The 18,364-nt window shown below is 52.8% G+C and overlaps 1 protein-coding gene across 5 annotated transcripts in view; it reads right to left on the bottom strand.

The window, feature by feature from the left end:
• Window positions 1–18,364, bottom strand: part of LOC102444405 (uncharacterized) — a 166,575-nt gene that overhangs the window by 17,255 nt on the left and 130,956 nt on the right. For 4 of the 5 annotated variants that reach the window (XM_089771968.1, XM_089771967.1, XM_075903552.2 and 1 more), the window contains one exon: window positions 12,813–13,124. In XM_089771968.1, the coding sequence (XP_089628094.1) occupies window positions 12,813–13,124 (312 nt within the window). Of the gene's footprint in view, window positions 1–12,812; window positions 13,125–15,879; window positions 16,204–18,364 lie in introns of all 5 variants that reach the window. The other variant, XM_089771969.1, reaches the window with a different exon arrangement.

Genomic DNA, 18,364 nt, shown 5'->3' on the forward strand with positions numbered 1-18,364 from the left:
ATTCGGTACCCAGCCTGTAACAATGCTTGGGATTCGTCCGTCCCAAGTCCAGGACTCTATGTTTGTCCTTGTTGAACCTCATCAGATTTATTTTGGCCCAATCCTCTATTCTGTCCAAGTCACTCTGGACACTATTCCTGCCCTCCTGCCTCTCCCCCTAGCTTAGTGTCATCTGCAATTTGCTGAAGGTTCAATCCATCCCCTCATCCAGGTCATTTATAAGGATGTTGAACAAAACCAGTCCAAGAACAGATCCTTGGGGCACTCCACTAGAAACTGGCCGCCAACCTGACATCGAGCTGTTGGTTACTACCCACTGGGGCCAACTTTGTAGCCAGATTTCTATTCGGCTTACAGTGCACTTATCCAATCCATATTCCCTTAACTTGCTGGCAAGAATATTGTGGGAGACCATCTCAAAAGCTTTGCTAAAGTCAAGGTATCTCACATCCACTGACTTTCCCATATCCACAGAGCCTCATCATAGAAGCTAATCAGATTGGTCAGGCATGACTTGGCCTTTGTGAATCAACACTGACTGTTCCTGATCACCTTCCCCTCTTCCAAGTGCCTCAAAATTTATTCCTTGAGGATCCCCTCCATGATTTTTCCAGGGAATGAGGTAAGACTGACTGGTCTATAATTCCCTGGATCATCCTTCTTCCCTTTTTTAAAGATGGGCCCTACATTTGCCTTTTTCCAGTCATCCAGGATCTCTCCCAATCTCCACAACTTTTCAAAGATAATGGCCAATGTATCCTCAATGACATTTGCCAACTCCCTCAGTATCCTCGGATGCATTAAATCCAGACCCATGGATTTGTGTACTTTCAGCTTTTCTAAATAGTTCCTAACTTGTTCTTTCCCCACCAAAGACTGACCACCTCCTTCCCATATTGCTTCACCTAGCGCATTTGTTTGGGAGCTGACCTTTGTTTGTGAAGACAAATGCAAAGAAAGTGAGTACTTCACCTTTACCCACATCATCTGTCACTAAGGGTACGTCTACACTACAGCGCTACTTCGAATTAACTTAGTTCGAATTAGTTAATTCGAACTAAGCTAATTCGAACTAACGCATCTAGAACTAAAAACTAGTTCGAATTAGCGTTTTGCTAATTCGAACTAGCACGTCCACACTGATTGGACGCAGGGGGGCATTTAAGGGCAGCTGAAACTGGTTCTGGCAGGGCATCAGGTCAGTAGTTGCTTTGTGTGGCTGCTGTTTGAGGCTATCTGAGGCTCGTGCTTAAAAGGGACCCCCCCGGACAGCCGATTCTCAGCTTTTCCTGCTTGCTTGCCAACCTCGCTGAGGGACAGCAAAGCGTTGGTCTCTGTGCCCGTCTGTGTCGGTGCTTCCCTTCAGGGGGGGGGCCGCCGCAGGTGGCAACATGGAGCCACGGCTCGCCCTGCACCTTCTGGTGCACTTTCTGGACGTGCTGCTGCAAGCCTGCCACCAATGGCTCGAGGCTGCCTGGCACCACCTTGTGCACGTCAGCCCCCTGCCTCTCCGCCTGGCCGCCCTAGGGGCCGTGGAGGAGCCGCGGCGGCGCCCCGGCACCAGCGTGCCCTGCCGCATCTGGCATCTGGACACCAGCACCGACTGGTGGGACCGCATTGTCCTGGAGCGCTGGGAGGACCAACAGTGGACCCAGAACTTCAGGATGAAGAGGGACACCTTCCTGGAGCTCTGCAAGTGGCTCGCCCCTGCCCTGCACAGAAAGGACACTCGCATGAGGCCCGCCATCCCCCTCCAGAAGCGGGTGGCCATCGCCCTCTGGAAGCTCTCCACGCCAGACAGCTACCGATCTGTCGGGAACTAGTTCGGCGTGGGGAGATCAAACGTTGGAGCGGTGCTCATGCAGGTACGGCACTCGTCGGGCACCGAGCCGGGGGGGGAGGGGAGCTGCGAGGAGGGGATGGGCTGCCCCAGGGACAAAGGGGGGGCGGGAGGAGGCGAAAGTTCCCCGCACCGGAGGGGTCGGTCTGTCCCAGCCGTACTACACGCCGCCAGGGGGGTTGCTACCGGGAGTGGGGCGCGGGGGCACTGCCAGGGCACGAACGCTCCCAGCCACCCGGGCACCCCACTGATTGGCGCTTTGCTGTGTCTCTCTCCGCAGGTGGTCAAGGCCATCAACCGGGTGCTGCTCCGCAGGGTGGTCTGCCTCGCCAACCCAGACGCTGTCATCCGGGGATTCGGCGCCCTGGGCTTCCCCAACTGCGGAGGGGCCATCAACGGGACGCACATCCCCATCCGTGCCCCGGAACACCAGGCGTCCCGGTACGTCAACCGCAAGGGGTACTTCTCCGTGATCCTGCAGGCCGTGTGTGACCACCGGGGCCTGTTCATGGACATTAATGTGGGCTGGTCCGGCAAAGCACACGACTCCCGGGTGTACCACAACTCCTCCGTGTGCCAGCGGCTGCAGGCCGGGACCTTCTTCCCCGACCGCCACATCAGGGTCGGGGACGTGGACATGCCCGTGTGCCTGGTGGGGGATGCCGCCTACCCACTGCAGCCCTGGCTCATGAAGCCCTACACGGGGCACCTCAATCCCTCCCACCAGACCTTCAATGCCAGGCTGACCAGGGCCCGCATCGTGGTGGAGGGGGCCTTCGGGCGACTGAAAGCCCGCTTTCGATGCCTCCTCACCCGTCTGGACCTGGCCAAGCACAACATCCCTCCCGTGGTGGCAGCATGTCGTGTGCTCCACAATTTGTGTGAGCGGAAGGGGGAGGCTTTCCTGCCAGCCTGGATGGCTGAGGCTGACCACATGGCTGGACACTACGGTCAGCCCCGCACCGCCGCCATCCGGGAAGCCCAGCAGGGGGCCGTCCGGATCCGGGAAGCCCTGCGGGAGAGCTTCCTGGTGGAGGAGGAGGACTGACCTCTCCCTGCATGCCCCACTGGGGCCTTCTTCCACCCTACCCCCCTTCCCCTTTCCCCTCCCTACCTACTGTAAAATAAAGACACCTGTTTTTGAAACAAAAACGTCTGTTTATTTAACATAACTGGGTGCGGGAAGGGAGGAATGAGGGTTAGAGAGGGGAGGGGGAAACCTGGGACGAAGGAGCTGGAAGGGGAGGGAAGGGAGGAAGGGAAAGGAAAGCTCAGGGGTGGGAGTCCGGCTGCCTCTCCCGTCTCGCCACACTGCGGGTCCGGGGGCGTCGGTGGGAAATGGGGGTATGTCTACACTACCCCGCTAGTTCGAACTAGCGGGGTAATGTATGCATACCGCACTTGCTAATGAAGCCCGGGATTTGAAACGAGGTGTACCGGTAGTTCGGAATAGGCACCCTAGTCCGAACTACCTGGTTCGAGCCCCGTGTAGCCGCGCTGCACGGGGTTCGAAGCAGCGGGGATTTAAAAATGGCGGCTCCCCGCTTATGCTAATGAAGCCCGGGAAATTCAAATCCCGGGCTTCATTAGCAAGTGCGGTATGCATACATTACCCTCCTAGTTCGAACTATGAGGGTAGTGTAGACATACCCTGGTTGTGGAGGGGGGGGCAGGAGGGACAGGGGGTGTGGAGGAAGCAGGAGCGGAAGCAGGAATGGAAGCAGGAGCGGGAGCAGGAGGGGGAGCAGGAGGAGCAGGGGGAGCAGGAGGAGCAGGGGGAGCAGAGGGAGCAGCAGGAGGAGGAAATGGGAAGCGGTCGAGCAGGCTCTGGAGGTGGCCTTGCAGGGCACGGCCCTGCTCCTCCAGGGCCTCCAGACTCCTCCGGCGCAGCCTCAGGTCCTCCTGGACCCAGTGGTCCTGGAGACGGAACTGTTGATCCAGGAACCGGAGGTGCTGCCTCTGGTACTCCTCCTGGTTCCTGGCTCTCCTGCTTGCCTGGGCGCGGGCGGCTGCTGCTGGCGGGGTGGTGTGCCCTGCAGTCCCAGGTGCTGCGGCTGTGGTGCAACAAGACCAGCGGTCAATTACCCCAGGGGCCCAGGTGTGTGAAACCCAACTCATCTCTGCAAGGCCAGAGCCCCTGCAGGATCCCCAGCTGCTGCTCCTTGGTGGGCAAGGCCCAGGCACATGGTCTCCCTCTCACCCCAGCCCCCAGTACACATAAGGGGAACACGAGGGTACTCACAGGTGGACGCCTCCCCGGCCTCTGACGACACAGGCGAGCGGCTCTGTGGCGTGCCTCAGGGGTCCCGGGTCCCGGGCAGGCTGGTGGCAGGCTCCTGGCTCTCAGAGCCCTCTTCCTCCTCCTCCGTCTCCAGGAGCAGTCCCTCTGCCCCGGGGTCAATCACGTCCCGGGGGGCAGGGATGGCATGAGCCCTCAGGAGGCGGTCCAGGGCGTGGAAGTGGGGGCAGGCCTCCGGGTCGGCCCCTGGCTGGCAGGCCTGGGAGTAGGACTGCCGCAGGTCCTTAATTTTGCAGCGGACCTGGCGGCCAGGCTGGCAGCCATGCGGCCGTAGACGGCCGCGTTCCTGTGGCTAGTGCGGAGATCGTGGACATTGGAGGCTTCCCCCCAAACCTTGATGAGGTCCATGATCTCCGCACTTGACCAGGCGGGCGCCCGCCTTTTGCGCCCACGGGCAGGCTCCTGGGAGCCGCCAGGCTGGTCCTGGGGTGTAGTGGAGGGCTGGGAGCCCTCGGATGGCTGGCTCATGTTGTGGCAGGTGCAGGGTCTGCTGGCACGGGTGCTTGCAGCCTTGCAACTGGCACAAACTGTGTAGCCAGCCCGTGGCCCTTTAAGGGCTCCGGGGCCGGGAGGGGGGCAATAGAGTTTCCCTGGTGTTGGCCAGAGTGGCCACCAGGGAAACCTGGGAAGCCTTAGCCTCCCACTAGTTCGAATTAAGGGTCTACACAGCCCTTAATTCGAACTAGCTAGTTCGAACTAGGCTTAATCTTCGTAAAATGAGCTTTACCTAGTTCTAACTAAGCGCTCCGTTAGTTCGAATTAAGTTCGAACTAACGGAGCGCTAGTGTAGCGCCTAGGAAAGTTAGTTCGAACTAACTTTGTAGTGTAGACATACCCCAAGTTACCTCCCTCATCCAGTAAGGGCCCCACACCCTCTCTGATCACCCTCTTCTTGCTAACATGCCTGTAGAAACCTTTCTTGTTACCTTTCACATCCCTTGCTAGTTGCAATTCCTATTGCGTTTTTGCCTTCCTGATAACTCCCCTGCATTCTCGAGCTATCCAGTTATACCCCTCCCTAGTCATCTGTCCAAGATTCCACTTCTTGTAATCTTCCTTTTTGTGCTTAAGCTTACCAAGGATTTCCCGTGTAAGCCAATCCGGTCTCCTACCATATTTGTTTCTCTTGCTGTGTATTGGGATGGTTTCTTCCTGTTCCTTCAATAAAGCTTCTTTAAAATACTGCTAGCTCTCCTGGACTCCTTTCCCCTGCATGGTAGCGTCCCAGGGGATTCTGCCCATCGGGTTTCTGTGGAAATCAAAATCTGCTTTTCTGAAGTCCAGGGTGTATATTTTACTACTCTCTTTTCTTCCTTTGGTCGGGATCCTGAAATCTACCATCTCATGATCACTGCTTCCCAGGCTGTCATCCACCTCTACTTCCCCTACTAGTTCCTCCCTGTTTGTGAGCAGCAGGTCAAGCTGCGCACGGCCCCTGGTCAGATCCTTCAGCACTTGTACCAAGAAGTTATCCCCAACATTCTCCAAAAACTTCCTGGATTATCTGTGTACTGCTGTATTGGTCTCCCAACAGATGTCAGGGTGATTAAAGTCCCCCATGAGATCCAGGGCCTGTAATCTGGAAGCTTCTCTCAGGTGTCCAAAGAAAGCCTCATCTACCTTATCCACCTCATCCAGCAGCCTGTAGCAGACACCAGCTACAACATCACTGCTGTTGTTTGCACCTCTAAACTTAAAAATGCCCTGTCTAAACTGCTGGGTTTTTTCGAAAAGCCCTGTTTTGAAAAAAAGCGGCGGCCGCCATTATGCAAATGAAACACGGGATATTTAAATCCCGGCTTCATTTGCACTTTTGATACATCTAATTTACATCCCTCTGCCAACAGAGGGGTGTAGTTTATACATAGCCTCATTGTTATCTGCTTCAAGACAATATCTTGTGACTGAGCTAAAGCATCTTTTTTATAAAGATACCCAGTCTTCCAATATGCTGTAGCATAACATTCCACACACACACGCACACACCCCCCAAAAAAAAGAAAAAGAAAAAAGAAAGAAAATCCATGTAACAAACAAGCCAGCAAAATTGTGATCTGCTATCCATGCTCCCTTGTTGCGTAAAAGTGAGGATACATATGTGTTCAAAAGCAGCTGCACTTTTGTGGGTTCTTTTCAGATATGCTGCAGGCATTGCTACTGGGGTAAGTCACTCTGTGTGTGCATAATTAAGGAGCCACTCATATTTTTAATATTTCCACAGAAATTAGCTTCTGCCAAAAGCTGATGCAGTTCTGCTGTTTGCCGACCAGCGGACGTTATGGTGATAGAACAGAGTAGCTGCTCCCTACCAGCTAGGAAAGAGAAAGAGCCTGCAGTGCCTTCTTCACAGCTCCTGTCAGGACAGGTCAGGAAGGAGGGTCTAGGGGGAGTGTGGGGACCTAGGGCTACTGGGGGGATGTCACAGTCTGGGGCTCATAAAGAGCTAATGGCGGGAGGACAGACTGGGTCGGGGCTGAATGGGAGTGGAGAATCAGGGCCCAGAGGAAGGGGATGCAGGGCCACAGAGGGGAGAGAAGAGGATGGCTGGGTGGGGCAGAGACACACATGGAGACAGAAGAAGGAGTCGAGGGACAAATGTGGACAGGGGATGCAAGTGCACCCCTGGTGGTGCAGGGATACACAAGGACAGAGGGAGATATGCCTGACTGAATGGCAGAGCCAGAGTCTGCATGGGAAGCTCCCTAACAAATGGTCCTCACCCCCCCTCCTAAAAAACCTGTCAATACTTTCCCCCCATACCCACAACTCTCCAAGTTCACATCCAGGTTCTTTCCCAGCATTACCCCTGACTCCCTCAAGCCTCCGCGCTGCTTCTGAGGTGCAGGAAATACATTTCTGTATTGTACTTTAAATGAATGATCACTCGTGGATTTGTAGTAATATGCCTAGTAAGCAATCTGTTTGTCAAAATGTTTCCTTGATCTTTTTTGTGGTCTGTTTTGCTACAAACTTACTTGTTGACAACGATTTTTAAATAGTTATTCCAAAATAATTGAAACTGGTTTCTGTACGTTTCCTTTATGGACACATAAATCAAAGATTAGTCCTTTATGGACACATAAAGAAAACGTACATAAATCTATTGGTGAACATTTTAACCTTCCAAATCATACTATGACAGATCTCCAAGTAGCTGTCTTGTCACAAATCAGCTTTACAAGCCAGATCCACAGGGAAGCCTTGGAATTACAGTTCATCGGCAAATTCAATTCACATGCTAATGGACTTGATTGTGATGAAGGCTGGTTAGGACATTACCAATTTAACAACCATTGAAGGTGCTAACAGCTCTCTGAGTAGTATCCTTCCTGACATAAGAATCTATTGACTTTGATTTTTATCTGCTTAAGTTTAAGTACCCATTCTCCAGATACTTACTGATGCTCTGTCTCCCCTGTCCCTCCCTTAATCCCACCCCCTTCCCCTCTCCTATTTATTTCAAGTGTTCACATCCCAAACTCAAAACTCCGGTCACCTGAAGAAGTGAGCTGTGCCCACGAGAGCTCATGATACCATCTACATATTTTGTTAGTCTATAAGGTGCTACCAGACCATTTGTTGGTTTCATATAAGAATGACAGTTAGTCAGCAGCCTGGGGACATAGGGTATGTCTACACTACAGCGCTAATTTGAACTAACTTAGTACGAATTAGTTAATTCGAACTAAGCTAATTCGAACTAACGCATCCAGACTAAAAAAATAGTTCGAATTAGCGTTTTGCTAATTAGAACTAGCATGTCCACATTAAGTGGACCCTGAACCGGGGTTAAGGATGGCCGGAAGCAGTGCCGGCAGGGCATCAGATGAGGACTTAGAGCGTGGAGCTGCTGTCTCAGGCTAGCCGAGGGCTGTGCTTAAAGGGACCCGACCCCCACCCCAGACAGACAGTTCTCAGGGGTGCCCCACTTGCAAAGCAGTCCTGGCTTGGAGTGCCCTGAGTGCTCACACTGGGCACATCACAGCACTCGGCCATCAGACAGGCTGCACTTGCCGCAGGCTGCCATCTGGGGAGAGCGGGCAATTGGGGGGCTGCAGGAGAGCTTCCACCCCCAGAGGCCCACAGAGCCAGCCCAGTCCTCCCCATCGGGGGCTCGTACCCCATTCCTCCCTCCCCTCCTTCCACTTACCCCTCCCTAGCCCCCCTTCCTGATGTACAAAATAAAGAAAACGTGTGGTCAAAAATAGAATCTCTCTTTATTGAACAAAATTCGGGGAGACTGGGAAAAGGAGGTGGGAGAGGGGAAGAGAGAGGGTGGGAGAGGGGAGGGCAACTAAAATGATCAGAGGTTTGGAACAGGTCCCATATGAAGAGAGGATAAAGAGACTGGGACTTCTCAGCTTAGAAAAGAGGAGACTGAGGGGGGATAGGATAGAGGTCTATAAAAGCATGAGTGGGGTGGAGAGGGTGCATAAAGAAAAGTTCTTCATTAGTTCCCATAATAGAAGGACTAGAGGACACCAAAGGAAAGGAATGGGTAGCAGGCTTCAAACTAGTAACAGAAAGTTGTTCTTCACAAAACAGAGTCAACCTGTGGAACTCCTTGCTGCAGGAGGCTGTGAAGGCTAGAACTAGAACAGAGTTTAAAGAGAAGTGAGATAAAGTGATGAAGGTTGGGTCCATGGAGTTGTATTAGCCAGGGGGTAGGAGTGGTATCCCTGCCCAAAGTTTGTGGAAGGCTGGAGAGGGATGGCACGAGACAAATGGCTTGGTCACTGTCTTCGGTCCATCCCCTCCAGGGTCCTTAGGGTTGGCCGCTGTCGGCAGACAGGCTACTGGGCTAGATGGACCTTTGGTCTGACCCAGTATGGCCATTGTAAGCTCAGGGCTCAGGGTCAGGGGTCTCAGTGGACCACCTTGATTTTCATGCACACCTGCTCCTGGGTGGCCAGGCTGGCAGCTCTCCTGCCCTAGACGGCCACTTTCCTGTGCCTAGTGCGGAGGTCGTGGACGAGGTCTACGATCTCCGCACTAGACCAGGCGGGTGTCCGCCTCTTGCGGTCCCGGGCAAGCTCCCAGGAGCCGCCAGCCGGGTCCCGGGAAGAGGGGGAGGGCTGGGGGGCATCGGGTGGCTGGCTCAAGCCGTGCGAGGTGCAGGGTCTGCTAGCTGGGTGCTGGCAGGCTTGCACCTGGCACGGGCACTGTAGCCAGCCCGTGCCCCTTTAAGAGGTCTGGGGCCGGGAGGGGGGCAATAGAGTTTCCCTGGTGTTGGCCAGAGTGGCCACCAGGGAAAGCTGGGGAGGGCTAGCCTCCCACTAGTTCGAATTAAGGGGCTACACACCCCTTAATTCGAACTAGTAAGTTCGAACTAGGCTTAGTCCTCGTAAAATGAGGTTTTCCTAGTTCGAACTAAGCGCTCCGCTAGTTCGAATTAAGTTCGAACTAACAGAGCGCTAGTGTAGCGCCTATCAAAGTTAATTCGAACTAATGTCCGTTAGTTTGAATTAACTTTGTAGTGTAGACATACCCTAAGGGGTTAACTGTAACTAGCCAGGTAGCAGTCAGCCAATAGAAATGCAGGTAGGAATTTCAGATTAGGACAAAGGAATTTTTGGTTTTTCCCTCCTTTGTCCCTGGGAAGTTGACTCTCCAGATATGGAGGGGGGCAGACATCATGTCCCTCTCCAATAAAAGACTCTTCACCTTCTGTAAGTAGGGCAAAGTCTAGATAAATCCATTAGATTTTATTGTTTTATGGTTTGGGAATGGGAATCTGTTGTCTGTATATTTAGAACTGGGTTTTCCTCTCCTTTGTAACTACATTTTGGACCATGGGAGTCCCTATGAGTATATTAATTGGTGACTTTTCCATCTAGTCATTATGCTTGTAACAGGAGTACAGTATTGTTTTGATAATAACAGTTCTTTTTTTTTATTAACCTGGAATTGGTTAATTTCTGTGTCCTGGAAAATTTGTCTGTGGGATCTGCAGGCCTCTGACGAGGGGACAGCAGCCACCGACTGCAGTTTGTATTTTCTCTTTCTTTTTTCTAGCTGTTTGGGGAAAAGTGCTTGGGATGCCCTGGGGTTGGTTTCACGTGTCCACCCCTGTTTGCGGGTTCAAAAGCACATGATGGTAGCATCAGATTTTTATCCCCAAAATCTAGGCTTTTAGGATTTTTGGGGGTGAAGTATTAAACTAAAGCCTGAAAAGATAAGTTTTTGGGGTACTTTTGTGGTCCCCCACTTCTGCATTCATCGTGCCAGAGTGGAGAATCAGTCTTCACATGTTCCAAATAAGGTTAGGCTCAGTTTCAGGAACTGAAACAAACACAGCGTTGACTGTGGCTTGTAAATCTGTTTTGGGGTGCTAGCAAAATCCACTGCTTTTTTGAGAGCCTGATCTCATACCACTGAAATCATAGGGGCATGTCTACACAGCAAAGTTATTTCTAAATAACAGTTGTTATTTCGAAATATCTTTACTAGCGTCTACACAGCCAAACCGCGATTTCAAAATTAATTTGAAATAGCGGAGCGCTTATTTCAAATTTGTTAAACCTCATTCCATGAGGAATAACGCCAAATTCAAAATAGCTAGTTCGAAATAAGTGCTGTGTAGACACTTCTATCGAAATAGGGGGCCTCCAGCCTTCCCAGGGTGCCCTGGTAGCTACTCCAGCCTCAACCAAGAACACTCCTCTCCTTCCCCCATCCTCCGGAGCCCTTAAAGGGGTTGACTCTGGCCACAGTGCCTGTGCCAGCTCCAAACATGCCAGCCCAGAGCCAGCAGTCACTGCCCCTGACCCAGTGGCCCCAAAACATGAGCCAGCAAGCCACTGGCAGCCAGCCCTCCACTGCTCCTGAGAAGCAGTCTGCCAGCTCCCAGGAGCCTGCCAGGGCCCGGAGAAGGCAGGCACCTTCCTGGTCCAGGGTGGAGATCATGGACCTTATTCCGGTTTGGGGGGGATACCCCCAACGTCCATGATCTCCGCACTAGATGGAGGAACGTGACTGTCTATGGCAGGATAGCTGCCAGCCTGGCCACCAAAGGCCACATGTGAACCCAGGAGCAGGTTTGCATGAAAATCAAGTTGATCCAACGAGACTCCCAACCCTGAGCTTCCCCTCTCCATTCTTCCCCTTGCTTCCCCCTTCCATCTCCCTCCTCCCAGGTTTCCTCCCCTCTCCCACCCTCTTTTCTCTCCTCTCCCGTCTCCTTTCCCCAGTCTCACCAGAGTTTCATTCCCGCCCTGCACCTGTTTTGTTAAAAAAAAGAGAGTTTGTGTTCATGAAAATACATGTATTTTATTTTACATCAGGACGGAGGGCTAGGGAGGGGTAAGTGGAAGGATGTGAGGGAGGAATGAGGCACAAGCCCCGAGTGGGGCAGACCAGGGAGTCTCTCAGTGCTCCTCAGGGTGGAAGATCTCCCTCAGGGCCTTCTGGATACTGCCAGCCCCATGATGGACCTCCTAGATGGCAGCCAGGCTCACAGCAAAACGTCCACAAGAAGAACCAGAGTGCCAAGGGGAGGCTCTGGCTTCGTCTTGCAGAGCGCTGTGGTGTCCCGAGTGAGGGCAACCAGAGCACACAGAGACAAAATGCTTCGCTGCCTCTCATCAAGGTAGGCAAGCAAACAGGGAAAGCTGAGAAACGGCTGTCTGGGGGGGGGGGGGAGTCCCTTTAAGCATAGGCCTCAGATAGCCTCAGGCAGCAGCCACACAAAATAACTCCTGACCAGATGCCCTGCCGGACCTGCTTCCGGCCGGCCTTAAATGTGATTCAGCATCCACTCAGTGTGGACACGCTATTTCGAAATAGCAAAACGCTATTTTGAAATGCATTTTGTGTGTAGACGCGTTATTTTGAAATAATTTATTTTGAATTAACTATTTCAAAATAAGATCTTTCGAAATAACGCTGTAGTGTAGACATACCCATAGATACAGAGTTGGGACCATGACAGCAGAATGCTTTCTGCCAATTGCAGACTCTCTGAAGATTGCTTTACACAGTGATTTCAACGGGTGACTAGAGGGTCCTAAGAGAGGGGCGGGGCATGTGACTTTGGCACCAGTCTCCATTTGGTATTCACAGCCATGAACTCTCTCCTGAAGTCAGGCACCTGAGCCCTTTCTTACACAAAATGCACTGTCCACAATGTTTTGCATTATAAAAAATACCTATAATAAAATAATGACCAGAGGCATATGATGATCCCTGCCCACAGCTTTTCCTGGAACAGGAAGGTGGTGCTCATACTAACATTAGCACTAGTAATCTAAGAACTTCCTGTCACCTCCTCTCCAGCTGGGGAGCACGAATTCTGCACAGGACACCTGATAATGGTCCATTATCAGGAGATCGTAGAATCATAGAATCATAGAGCTGGAAGAGACCTCAGAAGGTCATCAAGTCCAACCCCCTGCCCAAGGCAGGACCAATCCCAAGTAAATCATCCCAGCCAGGGCTTTGTCAAGCCGAGACTTAAAAACTTCTAGGGATGGAAATTCCACCTCCTCCCTAGGAAAACCATCCCAGTGCTTCCCCACCCTTCTAGTGAAACAGTTTTTCCTAATTTCCAACCTAGACCTCCCCCACTGTAACTTGAGACCATTGCTCCTTGTTCTCTCATCCATCACTACTGAGAACTGCCAAATAATAGATGAAAGATTTGGGGCTGAACTGCAGTTTTTCTGCACTTTATACCTGGATTTGAAGTAAATCGAAGATAGTCCTCGACTGTGTCTGCACTGAGGCACTTGGTTTTGTTTCTCTTGGTGTGCACGTCGTATACCACCACGCAGCAATACCCGGATGCAGTTAAGTTGGGGCTCTCATGGAGTGTGCTGGTAAGGCTGGTTAAGCCACCTTCTACTTCCTCGGCTACTAGGCTTGCTCTGCCCGTCAGGTTGGTCCCGTGGCCGTTGAACCAGTGGATCTGCCTTTGCTGATGCCCTATAGGCGACTGGCAGGAAAGCTCGGTTCCGTTCCAAATGAAGTTAGGCTCAGTTTCAGGAGCTGAAAGAAACACAGTGTTGACTGTGGCTTGTAAATCTGTTTTGTGGTGCTAGCAAAATCCATTGCTTTTTTGAGAGCCTGATCTCATACCACTGAAATCATAGCTACAGCGTTGGGTCCATGTCAGCTGAATGATTTCTGCCAATTGCAGACTCTCTGAAAAGTGCTTTACACAGTGATTTCAACGGGTGACTAGAGAGTCCTAACGAACAGCTAAATTATGGGTCGAATTCAGCCTTGGAGTATGAGGGGAACTCCCCGGAAGTTCAGTCGAGGTTGAATTGCCCCTAAAACTGTGTCACAGCCCTGCTGACTGCATTGTCTGTGGGGATGGACATATAGGATCTGGTGTGAGGGTGGGTGACAACTGCCCCCTATACCATATGGCTGTGTCTAGACTGGCCAGTTTTTCCGGAAAATCAGCTGCTTTTCTGGAAAAACTTGCCAGCTGTCTACACTGGCCGCTTGAATTTCCGCAAAAGCACTGGCTTCCTACTCTTAGAAATCAGTGCTTCTTGCGGAAATACTATTCTGCTCCCGTTCAGGCAAAAGTCCCTTTTGCGCAAAAGGGCCAGTGTAGACAGCTCAGATTTGTTTTCCGCATGTCTGGTATTTTCTCAGGAGGTAAGTTGTATTATTACTAGTTGTATCAGTTTGTAGTTTCGAGCTGCCTGGCTGGTAAATGTGCTCAGGCTGCATGAGTGTGTCTACCAGCCAGATAGTTCGCAACTACTCGAGGGGTGTGTGTGTGAGAGGGAGAGTGGGGGGAGACAGCAGGATCTCTGTGCCGGACTAACTCATGCTTTGTGCGTGGGAGGGGGAGGGGGGAACGGGGTCGGGTCAGTTCCACTCCCTGCAGGCCGATTCATTCCTCCCTCCCTGCTCCCCTTGCTGCGCCTCTGGCCAGCCCCACTTCCCCCAACCCCCTCCCGGGCAGCCAGTTCTCCCCCGCTTCTCCTTCCAATCTCCTTTGGCCAGCCCTGCTGCCTGCGTCCAGCCCTCCTTCCGGCGGCCGCTTCTCCCACCCCCCACCCCACATCTTCCCCGGCCAGCTCCCTGCCCCCAACCTCACCCCCCCCGGAAGCCCTGCTTCCACCGGCCCCCCAATCTCCCCAGCCTGCCCTGATTCCCCCGTCCAGTTCTGCTTCCGGGGGCCAGCGCTCCCCTCCTCCTCACCCCAGAATCCCCTGGCACCTGCACCTTCCCTTAGCCCTGCACCCTCCTGGTGCCTCCCTTTGCCCTCTTTTTCCCTAATACCCACCCCCTCACCAGTCTCTGCCCCTCTGGGCCCTCACACACGATTTGCTCCATCCTGGCCTTCCTCACACCCACCCCTTCTTTCAAGCCTTTTCCCAGCACCTCCCCCTCCAGCCCCAATGCCCTTCCCACCTCCTCTCCTCTCCTCTCCTCTCCTCTCCTCTCCTCTCCTCTCCTCTCCTCTCCTCTCCTCTCCTCTCCCAGCATCACCCTGTCCCCCCTCCCACTGACACCTCCCCTCCTGCCCTTTCCCTCATGGTCTGCACTTGGCCCCCTGGCATTTGTCTCTCTCCTGCACCCTGTCCCTTGCTGCCTTCCCCTCCCAAGCCCCTTCTCTTCCCCTCCCCCTGCCGCCTCTCCTCGCCTCCGCCGCCGCATGAGCCAGTTCCCCCCCTTCTCCTTCCACATTGCGGGGCCGGAGTCTACACTCAGGCCCCGGAGGCCGAACCCGCAGCCAGCCAGGCCCCGCAACGTGCCTCCCGCGGGTTTCAAAACCCCGGGCTGTGACGTCACGTCACGTCATGCCCGGGCGTCCTCCCCGCCCACATGCAATGCTGTGCATGGGCGGCAGGCGGCGAGGAGGAGCCGCGCGTGGCAGGGACGTCTGGGACCCAGGGGGAAGGATGCGTGGGGGGACCAGCGTGAGACATAGTGCTGGAGCAGGGCCCCGGCTCTTAACTCGCCGGCATTTCCGGGTGCAGGGATGTGGGGCCCGATTCGACTGAATGGGTCGAATTGGCCTAAGGGCCGGTAGCCACCAGGCACGCTGAGGCCCAGCTTTTTTTTTCTGCGGCCCGGTACCATAGTTTGGGAAACGCTGCTCTACGGGCTCCTCTCACCCAGCAATTCAATTGACCCCAGTCCTTATCTCAGCACCCTGTGTGTAATCCAGGCCTGACTCCCATGGCTGTCACAGCCCCAGGTTTCCCAATGCCCTTGGGAAATGTTATGGCCTGTTGCCCCTTAGGAGCAACGGGCTTGCCGATAAATACAATTGGTGCCCTCTGAAGGCCATTGTATGAAAGCTCAGTCAGCCCTAGCTCCATGCCAGTCTTGCTTAAACTCTTACTTTATTAGCTTCAGGGGGTAGCTGAGTTAGTCTGTACAGGATAAACCTGAAAAACAACACATGGTCTGAACAGACTATATGTTGTTTTTTAAATGTATCTTATAGTATTAACTGCAGGTAAACCAAGAATTAATTAATTAACTCTTTCTTTCTTGCTTCCTAGAAAGTCTTACTACAAACCCCACACCAGACTTCCTCTCAGGCCCTAAGCTCACTGACCTGCCACATTTCCAGCAGCCTGGCTTCCTATAGCACCCAAAACCTCTAGTGCTGGGAATTTCCTCACAAAAACCTCTAGTGCTGGGAATTGCCCGTTGGAAACTAATTCAGGGTCTAACTGACCTTATTTATTAAAATGGTCAAAAAAGTAACTGAAATCTGGAGTAGTTTAATGTAGTGTCCATGATTGTTTCTATGCTTTGAATTTACCTGTAATCTCCAGGGCTGTACATCTATGATCTTCCCCAGAGTCAGAATAAAGATTCCATTTATAATCTCCTTGATCAGTGGCTTTTACTTTCTGTATGTGCACTTCTGCACTATAAGTGTGTAGCTTCAACTGAATTCTTCCATCTTCACTCAAAAATTTTTTTTCCCATGTGTTAATAACTGTTTTGAAGGACGAGTTCTCTTTAGCACAACTTTCACAGTGCTTAACTGCCACATTTGTAATCTTCTTGCTGCTGTTGCATGAAATTACAGCAGTTTTGTTATATTCTGTCTTGATGCTGCTGCAGTTGTAGCTTGCAAAGTCTGAGGGAGGCAGAGGGGAAAAAAAGAACACAAATAAATTATTACTCAAGCAGCAATCACTAAGGGTATGTCTAGACTACAGGCTTTTGTTGACAGAAGCTTTGTTTACAGATACTGTTGACAAAGCTTCTGTCGGAGAAAGAGCGTCCAGACTGCCGGATGCTCTATCGACAAAAGAAGGCACCTGGAAGTGCTTCTGGAAGGTCACAGGGGCAGCCTTAAAGCCCAGGCCCCACTGCATGCTCTCTGCAGAGATGCGTGCTTAAAGGGATCCTCCTGGACAGCCGTTGCTCTGCTCCTACTTCTTGCTTACCTACCTCCTAGAGTTGCTGCAGTTTTTGCTCTGGTTGCTGCTTCCTTGGACACCACAGCAGTTTATTTTCAGATTTTGTTTTTGGCTTTTGTGTTTGTTTTGTTGTTTTTTTGGCCGTGGAGCCTGAGCTGCCCCTGCCCACACCGTGCTGCTGGAAGTTCTGCTGCATGTTCATGAGAGCATCATGATGTTTGCAGCAGAGCTGGATTCAGAGCCCAGCCTTGAGCCCCTCGCTCAGGCTGCAGCCCCACTGCCCTTTCCCCCCAACTTATTCATGGAGAGGTGAGTTTGGAAGCTGGACACCAGTTCCGACTGGTGGGACCGGCTAGTTATGCAGCAGTGGGACAATGACCAGTGGGTCTGAAACTTCTGGATGCGGAAGGCCACCTTCCAGGAGCTCTTTGCCTGGCTCGCCCCTGCCTTGCAATGCCAGGAGACCCGCTTGCGGGCCGCCATCCCCCTGGAGAAGTGCGTCGCTATTGCTCTGTGGAAGCTGGCCACCCCCGACTGCTACTGCTCTGTGGGACATCAGTTCGGCATGGGGAGGTCTACCGTTGGGGCAGTCTTGATGGAGGTAAGTCATGCTTGAGGGACAGTCCATGGGGTCGGGGGTTGGCGGATAAGGGGGACGGTCAGGACCAGGCACAAGGAATGGGGGATGGGGTGGGAGTGGTAGAAGCCTGCCTGGCCTCACCCTGTGGTGGTGCGGCAGACACCGGAGGAGGTTGCCTGAGGGGGGCTCTCAGGTTCTGGGAGGGGAGGGTTAGGGGTGTACCTCTCACCGCTCTTCTCATGTCCTCTTATGTGTGTTTGTATGTGTCCCTTTCTGCAGGTGGTGACAGCCATCAATTCCGAGCTGCTCCACAGGACTGTCCGCTTCGGAGACCTGCCTACCATCTTGGCCGGATTTGCAGGTCTGGGTTTTCCGAACTGCGGTGGAGCACTCACATCCCCATCCACGCACCACCCGCGCTACTTTTCCATGGTGCTGCAGGCCCTGGTCGACCACTGGGGACAGTTCACAGATATTTGTGTCGGGTGGTCAGGCTGGGCTCACAATGCCCGTGTATTCCGGAACTCATACTTGTACCGCAGGCTTCAGGCTGGGGCATTTTTCCCTGAGAGGAACTATGCAGTCGGTAATGTGCAGATGCCTACGTGCATCATGACTGTTGCGGCCTACCCCCTTATGCCCTGGCCCATGAAGCCCTACACCGGCCACATGGATGCAAGCAGGGAACTGTTTAACTCCTGCCTGAATCGGGCTCGCTTCCAGGTGGAGTGCGCCTTTGGCCGGCTAAAGGGCAGATTTAGATGCCTGCTCACTCGGCTGGACATGGGGGAACACAACATTCCTGATGTGGCTACAGCATGCTGTGTGCTGCATAACCTGGTGGAGAGGAAAGGGGAGGCCTTCCTCCCTGCATGGGGGACACGGGCTGATGTGGAGGGGAGGCACGTTAAGCAGCCGCAGACAGCTGCTATCCGGCAAGCCCACCAGCTGGGCTTTCACATTCGGGAAGCCCTGAGGGAGCAGTTCTCCCATGGAGGCCAATGATTTTCCCCAGGGCCTTCCAAATGTGGGATTGCCTCATGCCCCTGTTGCCTTCCTCCCCATAGCTCCTTCTGGCCCCACGTTCACCCATTCTACTCATTCCTCACACACTGAGAACAGAGACCGGTGTTGATGAAAAAGTGTGGACAGTTTATTGCACTGTTGCTTTTTTGAAAAACTAAAATACAAAACTCTTTTGTTCAGAGAAAATAAACTGTTTTTAAACAAAATAAAGTGCTTCCCTCAGTGACTCTCACAGGTGGGAAGGGGGAATTTCAACCTGGAACAGGGCA

Source organism: Pelodiscus sinensis, chromosome 20, assembly GCF_052426305.1.
Source record: "Pelodiscus sinensis isolate ZL-2025 chromosome 20, ASM5242630v1, whole genome shotgun sequence".
NCBI classification, from domain to species: Eukaryota; Metazoa; Chordata; order Testudines; family Trionychidae; genus Pelodiscus; species Pelodiscus sinensis.